The sequence below is a fragment of the Aethalodelphis obliquidens genome, unplaced genomic scaffold (genome assembly GCF_003676395.1).
Source record: "Aethalodelphis obliquidens isolate GAN/ISIS:26980383/991018 unplaced genomic scaffold, ASM367639v1 scaffold80, whole genome shotgun sequence".
Classification (NCBI taxonomy): Eukaryota; Metazoa; Chordata; class Mammalia; order Artiodactyla; family Delphinidae; genus Aethalodelphis; species Aethalodelphis obliquidens.
Window position 1 is genome coordinate 4,478,267 of NW_020838024.1, and position 15,430 is coordinate 4,493,696.

Here is a 15,430-nt window from a genome sequence, read left to right on the forward strand (position 1 = left end):
ATGGTTGCTCACAATGTGTTCCAAGACTCCAGACCCCTTACAACCCTCTTTTGAAATAACTGAGGCTAAAACTCCAAATCCAGGGCAGTTTAATTCTCAGTACATCTGCCTGGCAAATGTATCCGTACGTAGCTCTTCCTCACTGTGATTTGTGAGCAGGTCCAATGCAGTTTTGGATCTGAACCAGACAGCAATGTGTCACTGCTGTCAAGCCAGGCTTCAGAAGATGGACCTGTCTTTCCCAGGAGCCCCCTCACAGAAACCATGGCATCTTGGCCTGCAGTGAGAATGGTCTTGCTGGCCACACACTGACAGCACAAATCGTAAAAAAAAAAAAAAAAAGACAAGCTGGTAGTTGTAGTTAAATTGCCTGGGTTAATAGTATGACCTCTTTATAAACACATTTTTATTTGAAGTGACAGACTAGAAACCAAATATGCCAGTGGGTAAATCCTTTTTTTAGAATAGTTGAATAAGATGCACATTAGCACCAATAATCCATTGTCACTCTTATGATATGTCTTCAGAAGTGAGACCAGTCTTCTGCTCCATCCTCAAAGGCCCTGAATATTCTTTTAGCTCAAGGTGTTCAAGACTCAGTAGTGGGATGGTTTCTCCAGGTGGTCTCCATGGGCCTAGAGGCTCCTTCTTTGAGGTCAAGGTTATGTTTTCCACTTCCCCCAACACTGGTGCAAAAGAATCGTGTTTACTGAGGAAAATGGAAGAAAACTGATTTACTGAATGAATATATTCATTGTTCTTAATACTTTGGAGATATTCTTACCAACCCTGAAAATCTGACCTTGACACAGAATGAATATCTCAATAACCCTTCACCCCCTACAACTTTTTAATATGATTCTCATTTCTGTAAAGAAGACCCATGAGGATGAGACATTCAAGGGGATTTTTTTTCATCCCTGTTGTACCAATCACATTTTTTCATTAAAAATGCTGTATTAGGAGTTGGTTAGCAAAGCCTGGTTATAGAGGTGTGTGTGTGTGTGTGTGTGTGCGCGCGCGCGTGTGTGTGCGTGTGTGTGTGCGTGTGTGTGTTGTGCGTGTGTGTGTGTGACCGTGTGATGTGACATAGATTTCTTCCTCTCTTGGGAACTCAGTTTCCTCATTTTATAGATAAAGAGATTGATGGTCATTCCCTTCCACCTAAACGTCCATTAACAGTTGGCTTATTAAATAAATGGGTTTATGTCATTTTGGCAGTTGTTGAAATGCTAAAAAAATGTGGAAAGATATGGAAGGTATATTAAATTTAAAAAGCAATAGTTAAAATAGTTCACATAGTATGATCTCACTTGTTTAAAAAAGTATGTGTATGTGTGTTTATACATGCAAAGAAAGGTTTTGGAAGAGAATCCAAGAAACTATTAACTGTAATTATCTTTGGGACATAGGACTCTGGGTGGAGGGCAATGGAAACTTTTACTTTTCATTTTATACTCCTCTCTATTGTGGGTTATTTTGTCATGTGTAAAGGAGTCTGGTGGCTATGTTATGGTTCTTTTCGACTCCAAACACCACAATTTTATCTTTTGGGTTCCTCTTAGGTATTCTTTTGCAAAAATATATTACAAATATGTATTGCTTTTGCTCATGGCTAAATCTGCCTCTGTTTACATCTTCTTTCTACAAACTGTTCGGAAGCAGCAATTATACTCAATGAAAGCTTTTATTTTCAATTTGATGTACTTTGCCTTTTGATAAGACAGAATCTATACAAAATATTTCTAATTTTAGATTTTCTTAAGTGGAAGATCAAAGGCAAACTCTTTGGGGTTTTTTCCTCATCTAGTTCTCACTGTTTTTTGTTTTGGCTTGGTTTTTTGTTTGTTTTTCAACAAGGCATATGGTGGTTGCCATATTCTTTAATGCTAGTTGACTTTATGCATGAGCTCTGCTATGAGAAGCTCTGCTATGCTGCAGGGAGCAGTGCTCCAAAGGCATTTTAAACAGTTGCATCACCCTCAATTACATGTGATTAAATATTTTCCCTGAGCTAGTTGTAACTTAATAGTTTCAATGAGCTGTCTCAGGCAAGCGTGTGAGGGCCCAGTGGAATTTAATCAAGTACTTCAGGCCCCATACATCACTCCTTTAGATGGGAGCTGCCAGTTCGAAAAAATAGAGCTGAGGTTGTGGCCTGTACCCAGCTTCTGAGTAAATCGTTCCTGCTGGCCAGACGTTGGTTTTAACTCCTAGGATCCCATGCTGTGTTAATGTCTGAGGGAAAGAGAGCAGTCAGGGCACTTTTAGGTGACAGAGATGAGGGTGTGTTTGTTAGTCAAAAAAAAACCTTAGTGTATATCCAGTGGAAAATGATCAAGGTCTTAAAATCAAGTTTTGTATGGAAAAGGTAAAGGAACAGAGAAAATTTAGCTGGGAGGGACGTCAGACATCATCTCATTCAAGCTCTCATGTCATTCAACGTCCTTCATTGTGCAGATGACATTCAAAGAAGTTAGATAAGTCAATGGACATCATGGAGCTCGTTCGTGGCAGTGTAGAAACTAGAATCGGATGTCTGACTCCCATGCCCCAGTACTCCTTGCCCAATGCCAGCCCCAGCGTCTTTCCATTCTATCACAGCTATGAGATGACGGTTCTTTTGAAGCATAAACAGGATGAATGCGCAAAGGGCTTAGCCTAGAGCCTGGCAAAGAGAGGAAGCCATTATGTGTTCACTCCATTTCTCCCCAGTAGGTCTCCTACCGTAACAACCAATAAGCAAGGATAAGACTGTAGCTAGAATTGATCATGGTCTTTAAGTAGATGTCCTCTGTGCTTTTTCAGAATGTTGGATTAGAACACATGAGAACAACATAAGTTTATGTTTCATCAAAACGTAAGAAAAAATGTGAAAAAAAACCCTTTCTGATGAATATAATTGTCCAGCAATATAAAAAGCTGTGCTCAGAGCTGAGTTTCTCATCACAAGCTGTATTCAAGAGCGCCAGGTGGCAATCAATGCAAGATTCCCTCCAGAATTCTCTTAATGAATTTAAGCTATGATTAAATTACTTCTGAGAGTCTTTAATTTTCAGGCAATGAGGGTGAGCGCAAGGATGTAGCCACTGCAATGTTTAGGGAGATTAATCTGATAGCAACAAATGCAGAAGCAGAAATGCTAATGGGAAGCTGGCTAGGGGCTGTAACAGTTTGAACTGTCAACAGAAAATCACAGAAAAATAAATGCTGGGTCAACCACAAAAGGTTCAGAGTTCAATCTGCATTTATTTCACCTCTCCTCTCATAAAACGGATTACATAATGAGTCACAAGGCTCCTGAGAATTCTACTCATGGCCATGCTTTTAAAGTTCCCCATAATTAGTGCATCTGCCAGTCCCAGTAACCACCCAGCACGAAGACAAGGGCACTAAACTGATGGAGATGCTGGGAAGGGGATGCATGATGAGTCAGAAACAGACTGTGTTTGTTCAGCTAAGCATGCATGCCTCTCTTCTCTCCTTAGGTTATGTTGACATCGGACTGATTCCAAAAGGAGCCAGGGACATACGGGTAATGGAGGTTGAGGGAGCTGGAAACTTTCTGGCCATCAGGAGTGAAGACCCTGAAAAATATTACCTCAATGGAGGATTTATTATCCAGTGGAATGGGAACTACAAGCTGGCAGGGACCGTCTTTCAATATGACAGGAAAGGAGACCTGGAGAAACTGATGGCCACAGGTCCCACCAATGAGTCAGTGTGGATCCAGGTAACGCAGAAGCAAAGGAAACTGCTGACGTGTGCACTAGTTAGGATCTTTCTAATATTCTTTACCAAGGTGTTTGCTAGGGGATATTCATTAAGAATCCTTAGGGGCTTCCCCTGGTGGCGCCGTGGTTGAGAGTCCACCTGCCGATGCAGGGGACACGGGTTCGTGCCCCGGTCCGGGAAGATCCCACGTGCCGCGGAGCAGCTGGGCCCGTGAGCCATGGCCGCTGAGCCTGCGCGTCCGGAGCCTGTGCTCCACAACGGGAGAGGCCACAACACTGAGAGGCCCGTGTACCACACACAAAAAAAGAATCCTTAAACCTTCTCTTAGCAAGGAACAGGGAGGGAAGTGAGATATTAGTTTATGCTGCTAATCCTTTATTGCCTAAAATTGGCAAAACCCTTGTGATGAAATGCCACGGGCCCTAAAATCATCTGTTGAATTTAGTTTCCAGTATAGTTGACAGGCTATTTATTTCAGAGTGTGTGTTACTCAGGTATAAAAGGGATGCTACCAGTCTATGTCAGCCTGGCATGAGTTTCCAAACAGCTTTCCAGCAGTGGTGATGAACTGACATGGTTCTTTCACATGTTATCATGCGGTTGTCCTCAGGCAAAAGGTTTGACTTCGTGAAACTCCTGGAGAAGAGAGGGGTAAAGACGTAGCATGTGCTCTTCAAAGGCACAAGTGATTTGTCTTTCATACTAGCAAAGAACTGTAGAAAAGGAGCGGGGTAATTATAGCAGCAGAGCAAGGCAGGTTGGGGCTGATGGATGGCCCAAGACAGTCACATCTAACTATAATTCAGAAGTTAGAAGGAAGTCATTTCAGAGCCAGAGATCAGAGCATTCACAGAAGCTGGAGGTCAATGCTTGACAGCTATGATCCGTAAATGTCAGGAGACCTTACATCTTATAGGCCCGCCCCATGGAGCAACCAGTCTACCACCTCTAAGTGTGAGATTAATCCATGTCAAACATGTGGTAAGTAGATTGCCTGCGTGAGAGGGAAGTGAGGGGAGGGTCCCAAATTCTGTCTCCAATTTTATGCCTTGGCTAAAACCCATGACCATTTTAATCCCAGAACTATATGCTTTCAAGAAAACTAATCAGCCTGAGAGCTAGAGAAGGGCACCATAAAGCAACAACAACGGCAACAAAAGTTACTGTTTACTGAGTGCTAGCTATATGCCAACACCGATCTAATCATATCTAGTCACATTACTTTCGTTTGTTTAACCCTTAAAAGCACCCTATTAGTCATGCTGTGATTATCCTCACTTTGTAGATGGGGAAAGTAAGGCACAAAGAGATTAAGTAACTTACCCATAACCACAAAGTTAGTACATACGCAAGGGCACAAGGTGACCTACCAGCCTATTGTTGGAAAGGGCACTCTGGTCATTCCCTCAGAGTAATTCCCGTATGATTAGGCCTCCCTTGAATACCCATGAGAATTCAGTCAAGAAATAATAGAATAGGAGCAGATTAACTATAGACATATGTAGACATGCAGGTGGAAGTAGAGGTATTTATATAATGGTATGTATCCCAGTGCACACCTCCATGACTACTTTAAGATGATGGACATTGTACAGCATTTTTATATGACTGTGGTTTGCGGTATAAAGTCACAACAGAGTTTGACATGACCCTGCTCTTGTCCTTTAGCTTTTATTCCAGGTGACTAACCCAGGCATCAAGTATGAGTACACAATCCGGAAAGATGGCCTTGACAATGACGTGGAAAAGCTGATGTATTTCTGGCAGTATGGCCGCTGGACAGAGTGCAGTGTAACGTGTGGGACGGGTGAGAACAGCTCCTCTCTCTTTGAATCCACGTCAGTTTCAGAATAGGCCATGGAGGACGTTTAAGCCAGCAGTTTGCACTCTTGCCCCTAGGTCTGCAGGGTTCCACAAAGATGGCCCAGGGGCCTCAATAGGGAGTAAATGTGTTGGTCATGGTCTAAAGAAAGAGGCACTTTTTCTTTTATCAGGTTTCCATACTGTCCTTCATGAAAGGTTTTGTTTGCAGAAAGGGTTACATGTCTTTTTTTAAAAAGCAGACCAGAAAGGTTTATAACTTCTCTGGTTGAGGACCTGAGGACCACAAAAGTCAAACCACCCACCATGGGTATCCTTTAAATCATGGCCAAATCCAGACCATAACTGTCTCTCTTAATTCCTAGCCCAGTGTTCTTCTGTCTCCAATTTACCAGTTTTTCATAGCTACAAGAAAAACAGTTTTCTCTCATAAATCCAGCATTGGAGAGCTTCCTTTGCTGTCAAGTATGTCAGGATGGGACAAGTTCTGCTATGGTAACAAAGAAAACAAAATCTTAATAACACAATGAAGGTTTATTTTTAACCCAGTCTAAATCTGGCACAGATTAGATGGCCTTGCTTCCTCTTGTAGCTGAGACATCTGAAGTTGCCCCACAGGGGAAGGGAGAAATTGAAGAGGCAGACTGGCCCTTAATAACGGCCTGGGCCTGGCGTGACGCAAACCACTTCTGCTCACGTTTCATTGGTTGGCCTCAGCCCTGTGGGCACAATCCAACTGCAGAGAGAGGCTGGGAACTGTAAAGGAGTGTGTGTTTGTAGAGTGCGGACTCTTGTGGCCGCAGTGCTAGATGAACATCTCTGGGGCCGCTGGGGGCAGGGGTCGGGGCTGTTCTGGTACTTGGGGCTCTTCACTCATTTGGGGGCTTTAATAGTAGACTCGGCCTCTCTTTCTCCTTTTGGATCCTGTCCAAGTCTGTTCGGGAACTTTCTGCCTCTATTGTTACTGCTGCTCATAAAACTAGGGCAGCTATTGGCTGAAGTACCAGAATCAGCAATGTAGCAAAGGGAATCAAAATGATGGAGAGAAGGGGTCAGGAGAGCACAGCCTCCACCTCCCTGGCTTCCCTCTCGTGTACTTTGCTCCATTTGTTCACTTGTTCCTTCCACCCGCCCACCCCCACCCCCCAGGAAGTAGTCGTGGAAAGAGATCCAGGGACAGACATTAAGTCGTGGCCCATCAGCCTTGTGAACAATTTTCATATTACTGATTTCTTTCTTTCCCTCCTTCAGTATAGAAAACCAACAGCTCCCTTTTAGAAATCACAGGAATCCTATGTTCATTTCAAAATGTGTGACATCTTGAAAATCCTGAACCTCTGGAAATCTGTCGAGGTCAAATCTGGCGGCAGCCGTAAAGGGCATCAGTAAGAGTCAGCCCTGCTCTTCCCACTGCTGCCCAGGAGGGCTGGGATTTTTTGCTGAGAAGCAAAAGCAATTTAAGCAGAAAATAAGTAGGTGAAAAATATTTCCCTGAGGAGAAGTTGGGAGGAAAATGAGGTCATCGGGACTGTAGTTCACAAACACTTTTACGATTTTGCATCCCTTTTGTTCTCTTTTTTGCAGTGACGTACAGGTTTAAGCTTTAAGTTTAAATCATTTATTCCAGGACACCACGGAGAGAAACTCAGCCAGTCCTGCCTGAGCAGGGCCTTCTCAGAGAAACACGAGATTATCCACCCCGCACCCCCTTCTATTTCAGCATGGGCCGGACCCTTTGCATTGCTTGTGTAGTATTTCAGAGCATGGGAAATACAATATAAATGGCTGATTTGTGCAGTGGTCATAAAGATATATTCATATTAAACAAGGAAATGAAACAGCCCTACCAAACAGCGGGCGTTTGGCTTTGATACAGCCTGATCCTTCAGGAGCATCTCTGCCTGACTTGGGCAAATGTCACTCTGGTTATTAAACCTTAACAGATGCTATCATAGTGCCCATGTGCTTACCTGAATTTCAGCCATGCTATCTATTTGAGTGGCAGTGAGCTCTCTTAATTCTGGGAAAGAAGGATGGCAGCATATCTACCTTCACACTCTCAGACATAGAGAATGAAATGCTAATATTCACATAAGACACTCACTGCTAAATATAAAGATGGAAGACTGCCCGAAACACTGAATCATTCAATGATGTATTTTTATTTCCTTTAAGTTAAAACTTTCTATATTATAAAACTAAGTTAAATATGTTACTGAAAAATTAAAGTCACCACCCTAACATACATGTACTTCGGTACTTTGCTTTATTGCCTTTCAATATTATTTTCTCTCATCATAGATGTATAAGGTTGTGTGCATATGGATGTATTTATGTACATATACACATGTTTTCACTTAACATCATAACATGGGTACCATTCCATGTGTTATTCGGTCTCCATAGCTATCATTTTTGTGGATACGTTATATTTCACTGGCAAGACAAAACAAAATTCCCTTAGCCGGTTCCTTATTGATCATCATCGTCTGATGAGCATCTTTGGGCCCATGTAAAGAATGATCTCATTAAATTTTAATTTGTAGATGGAATGTCTAGGTTCAAAAAGTAACATACTTATACCAAATGTTAAGAAACTTATTACCACATTGATTCCCATCAATTGATTCCCATTGATTCCCAAGGTTACAAACAGGTAGTAGCAATCATTTTATTTTATTTTACTTTATTTTATTTTGTTATCGTGTTATTCTAGTTTTACACTTTTTCACGGGAAAATATTGCAAAGGCCCCAAGAAAAAGGAGAATGCAATAACAAATTCCTGTAAATCAACCACTCAACTTTATCAGATCTTATTATGTCATGTTTGTTTCAATCTTCATTTTTAAAGAGTAAGAAGTTGCACAAATACACTTGAAGAGTACTGCCTAACTCCACTCCCTTTCCTTTTCCCCCGGAGTTAACTAGGGTCAATGTTTTATTTCCATGTGGGAGAAACACTAGAAGGGAAGGAAAAGAGATAGAAGATCTTGGCAGTGGTCTAGGGAAGTAATAATAGTGGCTTGAACTAAAGCTAAGGTGGTACAGATGGAAAAACCATGAAAATGTGGACATATTTAGGAGCTGTACTAGACTGAACTTAATGGTTGATTCCATTTATCTTTTGATAGAGAGTGGTTTGTGCATGAGGAAGGGTTGAAGGGTGACCTCCCGTGTTCTCCTTCACATAACTGGCTAAATGGTAGTGTTACTCACTGAAACAGGGAACATGTGACAAGAAACAGATCCCAGGAGGAGTTTATGATTATATGAGTTCAATTAAAGTGCCTATGAGATTTCCAGGTGAAAATGCCCAAAGGCTTTAAGTAACATGCTTATTTTAAAAAGTAGGTCAGACTGCCTACCTTTGTCAGTTTGGCTGCTATCACAAAATACCATAGGCTGGGTAGCTTCAACAACAAACATGTATTTCTCACAGTTCTGGAGGCTGGGAAGTCCAAGATCAAGGTGCTGGCAGATTCAGTTCTTAGTGAGAATCTTCTTCCTGGCTTGTAGATGGCTACCCTCTCTCTGTATCCTCACATCTCATGTGTCTTTTTCTTTCTATAAAGGCATCAGTTCCGTCATGAGGACCTTACCTTCATGATATAATTACCTCCCAAATGTGCCGACTCCAAATACCATGACACTGGGGGGTTAGGGCTTCAACATATGAATTTTAAGGGGACACATTCATTCCACAGCACTGTCCTAACAAACTTATTTTATCCAGAGTGAACTCCTGTTGTAATTATTTCGTTGTCTTTCTTGGTATTTCTTTATGGATTTTGGAATAGTAATTTACAGGCCTGATTTGAGTGTGATTTCCTTTTAGTTTCTTTTATTTTTCTCTTTCCTGTTCCTTTCCTCCCTTTTTCTCTCTGTGTGCACCCACCCTTTCTAGTTTTTGCAGTTTTTTCCTGACCACACTGTGGGACCTCATTTCAGGACAGGACTTGCTAAGGTGGTTCAAAATTGCCTCTCCTAGTGACGTTGAAAATATGTTAGGAATTATCACAGAGCCAGTCTGGCAGATGGGCTGAGCGCTCGCATGAGAAGCTGAGTCCTTACTTTGCAAACTTCCTAGGCCTGAAAGTCATCAAGAGTTAAGGCTCTAAGAAGTTTGTGGTGATGGTGGTCTCCTTGCCATCTCAGGCGGAGCAGTTAAAGCCCTCGTATTTCACGGGGGCTGCGCACATGGCCACCACCCACCAACAGCTTCTGGCTGAGAGCCCGGCAAACCCTTCACCTAAGTCCTGCTCACCCTTTTGCCGGGATGTTTACCTACATTTAAGCATTGTGACATTTTGGTCTTCCCTTTTTATATAGTTATAATTTAATATCTTTTATAATTTATATTTTACATATAATTTACATTGTGCATTTGGAGCAAAGAGATGCTTAAGTATAAATTCAAGAAGATGGGGTTTCCCTGGTGGCGCAGTGGTTGAGAGTCCGCCTGCCAATGCAGGGGACATGGGTTTGTGCCCTGGTCCGGGAAGATCCCACATGCCGCGGAGCAGCTGGGTCTGTGAGCCATGGCCTCTGAGCCTGCGCTCTGCAACGGGAGAGGCCACAACAGTGAGAGGCCCACGTACGGCAAAAAAAAAAAAAAAAAAAAAAAAGATATAATCAGTCATTGGCTTCTTATCTGGATGAAGGCTTTTGGAGGAGAACCAAAACAACAAGTTCCAAGGGGAAGATGAAGCTCTGCCTCCGCTGGCTCAGTCCTGACCCTGCCAAGGAAGAAGGGCCCGGTGGGGCTTTGCCTGTGCCTGTCCACCCAAGGCTGTCACACATCTCTAAGTCAACAGCCCTCCCCTTCCCAACCAGGGAGCTTGTGTTTACAATCAGCTTCTTCTAGCAACTCTGTATCTGTTTGCTTCAAGAGAATATTTTGCCTCCACATATGCACCCCTTCTCCTTTTTTAAAGCATGAATTTAAATGAAGATGCCTCCAGGAACGAGGACAAAATGAGTATATTTACAGAAGAATCCAAAAAATACAATTTGAGGGAAAATGCAATAATTTTTGATGAGATGGATGAAGGACAAGAAGCGAGTTATGTCGATTATTGTAGACACAATTTTGTGATTAAATCTGGAAAAAAGGAAGCCTGTTCTTTCTGCTTTTATTTTATTAACAGCTGAGGTAGTTAAAGTTATTTAAAATAAAATAAAATTTGTGATTCAAAAAAAATTCACCAAGATGTTATTTCCTTAGTTTGACTATTTAAACATTTTTATCATCTTTGTTCAAGAGCAGAAATCCATATGAAAAATTGGCAAGAGTATTTTATAAATTTAGCTAACTGTCATCAAAGCCAGCCCACTTATTTTCCACAGCCCACTTTTCCAAGGTAAAGAGGACCTAGAGTATACCAGCAACAGGCCTCTCTCTCCACTAGTGTTCGTTCTTCTGTCCTCTCCACCATATTTGCTTTCACTCCTGCCTTATCTCTGGGGCATGACTTTGGGGTGACTCTGGGAGAATTTAGGACTAGCTGTCCCTTGGGAAAGGTTGGAAGGGAATGGAATAGCAAGTGCTACCATTCATTACAAGAGGCTTGTTGAAGAAAATTTACCCTGGTCACCCATCCAAAGATCAACCATGAAAGTGCAACCAATGGATTATCTGTGGAGGAACAGCTGCAGAAATGGCTTGACACAGATGCTGGTCTCAATAGGAAGCTTCAGGACTCCTTATTAAACAAAAAAAGTATTTTGGCAAAACCTCAAGATCACTTTCCTAAAAATGTAAAAGCCATAGTTTTGCCCCATGGCAACCCTAGTACTGCAGGAATCTGTCCGTTGTAGTATATTCTAACCAGAATTCCCATGTGTCTTATAAAACTTACAGCAATGGCACTACTGTCAGACTGTCATCACTTCTGAATGTGACCTTTGCCAGTTGTGTGCTCTGTTGTCTCCTCTGTGCTGTGTTTTTGGTCTAGAAGCACAACAATGGCTTGCACAAAAGGGAGAACATTTTCTCCTGCCCCACCCTGGACGTCACCCTGCTTGGCTGAATTCTCTTTGGAGCGTAGTCATTGTTCCTTTGTTTAAGGAACGTCACATTCTGATAGGAAAAGGCAAATACTGAAAAATCCACTGAATATATACACTAACATATATAAAATAGATAACTAATGAGAACCTGCTGTATAGCACAGGGAACTCCGCTTTTCTGTACAGTAGAAACTAACACAACATCATAAAACAACTATACCCCAATTAAATGAAAAAAGAAAACTCCAAAGACCATGCGAAGCTCCTGGAGATTACTTGAACTGTTCTAAGCTGCCCTAGAAACTAGATCATGTTCATTAGAAATAAATACATGTAGAACAGATACTTACATCACTGAAACTAGTTCTTACAGAGTCTGACAGTATTCCTAGTAAGGCTCAAAATAATCACGTGCATTTGAGATATGTCCACATATCCTTGCTAAAGCGTGAAAATAATAAATAAGGGCACATATTTCACTCTGATCCTGATGGGTGACCATATAGTGATGTTTAGAGGACAGAAAATCAGAGTCAGATACTTCCTTGACTTTTTAAAATTGCGCTCGGCGCTAATCTGTCTGACTTTGTCCTCTGTAACTGTCAGGTAGGATCAACCAAGTCCAGATATTGATCTCTAAAAATATCTGGAGGATTTTTTTTTTTTTTTTTTTTTTGCAGAATACAGACCTCTCACTGTTGTGGCCTCTCCCGTTGCAGAGCACAGGCTCCGGACGCGCAGGCTCAGTGGCCATAGCTCACGGGCCCAGCCACTCTGCAGCATGTGGGATCTTCCCGGACCGGGGCACGAACCTGCGTCCCCTGCATCGGCAGGCGGACTCTCAACCACTGTGCCACCAGGGAAGCCCTGGAGGATTTTTTTTAATATGTAGGACTTCATAAAAATAGTAGGATTTATTGAGATGCATTTAAACATATGCTATGGAATGAGGATTATATAGTTTACCACATGCATAAATATATAAAATAAACTACGAGTGATACACAGTGGAGACCTGAAAACCTTCCAGTTGTACTTCACTAATGAACTAATGGAAACTTTTAGCCCAGAGTAGCTAATCTGCTTTTTTTAGTGATTGCCCTAGAGTTTGCAGTATGTGTTTACAGCTAATCCATTCCACTTTCAGATAACACTGTACCACTTCAGTGTTATGAGTACTTTATAATAACAAAATTATAGGCAGTATGAGTACCTTATAATAACAAAATAATCCTGGTTCCTGCCTCTCGTCCCTTGTATCATTTCTGTGATTCATTTCATTTCTATATGTGTACCTAAGCACATATACATATATATCATATATACATAAGCATCATAATCAAAATAATTGAATACATTATTGGTATTATTATTTTGAACAAACTGTTTTCTGTTAGATCAACTCAGAATAGGAAAAAGGAAAGTTTTTATTTAACCTTCATTTATTGCTTCTTTAGTGTTTTTCCTTTCTTTATATAGATCCAAGTTTCTGATTTTTAATATTTTCCTTTTTTCTAAAGAATTTCTTTTAACATTTCTTTCCTGCAGGTCTATTGGCAACGAATTCCTTCAGTTTTTGTTTGTCTGAGAAATTATTTCTCCTTCACTTTTGAATGGTAATTTCACAGGGTGTGGAATTCTAAGTTGGTGGGGTTTTTTCTCTCAACATTTTAAATATTTTGCTCTGCTCTCTTCTTGCTTGCGTGAGTTCTGAGAAGACGCATGCAATTCTTTCTTTGTGCCTCTGTAGGTAAGGTGTTTTTTCCCTCTGGCTTCTTTCAGGACTTTTTCTTTGTCTTTGATTTTCTGTGATTTGAAAGTGATATGCGTAGGTGTAATTTTTGGGGGTTTTGGGGGGGCATTTATTATGCTTGCTGTTTTGGGGTATCCTGGATCCACGGTTTGGTATCTGATATTAAGTTGCCGAAATTCAGGTTCCTGTGGTAGTCAGTTTATGAGTCTATACTCTGGAAAGTTGGGAAGTTCTGACTCCCTCTATTCTCTCGTCTGTCTCTCCAGTCTTGGGAGCAACAGTTTGCCCTGTGCCCTTTCCTCTCTCATATCCAAGAAGCATTGTTGATTTTTCAGTCTGTTCACCTATTTACTTGTCATTACAACAGAGTGGCAACTTCCAAGTTCCTTACATGTGGAACTTTTAACCGGAATTCTTTCCAAGGTGGCTAATCTAATATTCTCTTATTCTACTGGTCGTCTTAGTCCCATCCCATCCCATTTGTATCACATGCAGCCAGCAGAGATTAGTCCCTCCCCTGTTTCCAGGGCCTTAGTTTTGTTCCCTAATAGTGCACTTGCTGGGGATTTCTCAGTTGGTTTCTCTGAAGGCTTGCTTTGCTCAACATAGCCTGCAAAATGCTGAATGTTTGCTTTTCTTGTTAACCCTGTGAGTTTTGTGAGATGTTGCAGGCCTCTGACTTTCTTTAAGTGTGTGCTTTGCCTGATTTGTACACAGTGGCTGCAGAAGAGGAGTTATAAGCAGGAAAGAATACTTCTTGATCGTGGTAAATTTTGAAAATGGTTCCTACCTGGTTCCATTAAGCATTCTTCAAGCACCAGTGATGCTCCTGTTTGAGCATTTCTTACGTATTTCTTATATAATTTCTTTCTGACCATGACAGTCAATGTATGTAATCAACTCATTGGGATTTCAGGGAGGAAAAAACTATCGGCTTTGAGTCTTACCAATGTTGTGAGAAGTATGGGTTTCAGCAATGGATAAGAGAATCAATGTGTTTGAGCTCTTGCAGTGATGGGACTCAAGTTCTTGACTGAGCCTTCATTATGAAGGATAGATCTGAACTCATTGATCAAGGAAATCAGAGATGAAGGGGGTCAAAGAGCCAGAAAATACAAAGTAAATATTTAGTGGGAACTGAAATTGAAAGTTGGTAGATTTAGGATGGACTTGTCAACAAGATATATGGTTATACAGTTCCTACCCTTGCCATCTTCTATGAAGTTACATGTTATTTCTGTATATTGTAAGGGAATTGTGGCAGTGCCCTCTGTTGAGTCATAGAATTTTTATCATCTCACATTATTAAAATCAATGTTATATCCAATTTTAGGAGAATTATAGATTATGTCCTAGTGTAAAATTTAACTTATACTGCTTAACTTGTACTCAAGTGGTTATAAAAAGAGATCTTGGTATTTGTCAGTATTTTAAAAACCATGTATACAGTACTTTGAATCTCTTTCAGGTGATGTGATTAAATATTCAGTGCTTGAGTACCTTTGATCTTAAGTTTTGATATAGTAGGAAATATTGCATTTTCTGCCGTAGGTGGTTACAATAAGTTATCTTTACTTGCTTTCTCTATACCCTTCCTAACTTGAATTTTTGAGCGAGGAAAATCTTATATGAACTAAATTAACCATATAACAGGCTCCCTTTATTTTACAATCTCAGTATTGAATTGAGAATATGATGAGCTATGTAACTGTTTTATTTCATTTTGGTTTTGGACATAAGAAACTTTATTGCTCTTATATCAAGGTATAATTTCCACTTGAGATGATCAGGTTCAGGGGTATATGAAGATAATTCTTTTTTTTAACATCTTTATTGGAGTATAATTGCTTTACAACAGTGTGTTAGTCTCTGCTTTATAACAAATTGAATCAGCTATACATATACATATATCCCCATATCTCCTCCCTCTTGCGTCTCCCTCCTTCCCTCCCTATCCCACCACTCTAGGGGGTCACAAAGCACCGAGCTGATCTCCCTGTGCTATGCGGCTGCTTCCCACTAGCTATCTATTTTACATTTGGTAGTATATATAAATTCATGCCACTCTCTCACTTCATCCCAACTTACCCTTCCCCCTCCCTGTCTCCTCA

At 41.0% G+C, this 15,430-nt stretch overlaps 1 protein-coding gene across 2 annotated transcripts in view; it reads left to right on the plus strand.

The window, feature by feature from the left end:
• ADAMTS12 (ADAM metallopeptidase with thrombospondin type 1 motif 12) overlaps positions 1–15,430 on the plus strand; it is a 383,295-nt gene that overhangs the window by 270,861 nt on the left and 97,004 nt on the right. Inside the window, exons 15-17 of one of the 2 annotated variants that reach the window (XM_027092636.1) lie at positions 3,489–3,733; positions 5,404–5,542; positions 10,219–10,692. In XM_027092636.1, the coding sequence (XP_026948437.1) occupies positions 3,489–3,733; positions 5,404–5,542; positions 10,219–10,421 (587 nt within the window). In that variant the 3' untranslated portion in view covers positions 10,422–10,692. Of the gene's footprint in view, positions 1–3,488; positions 3,734–5,403; positions 5,543–10,218; positions 10,693–15,430 lie in introns of those variants that run through there. The other variant, XM_027092637.1, reaches the window with a different exon arrangement.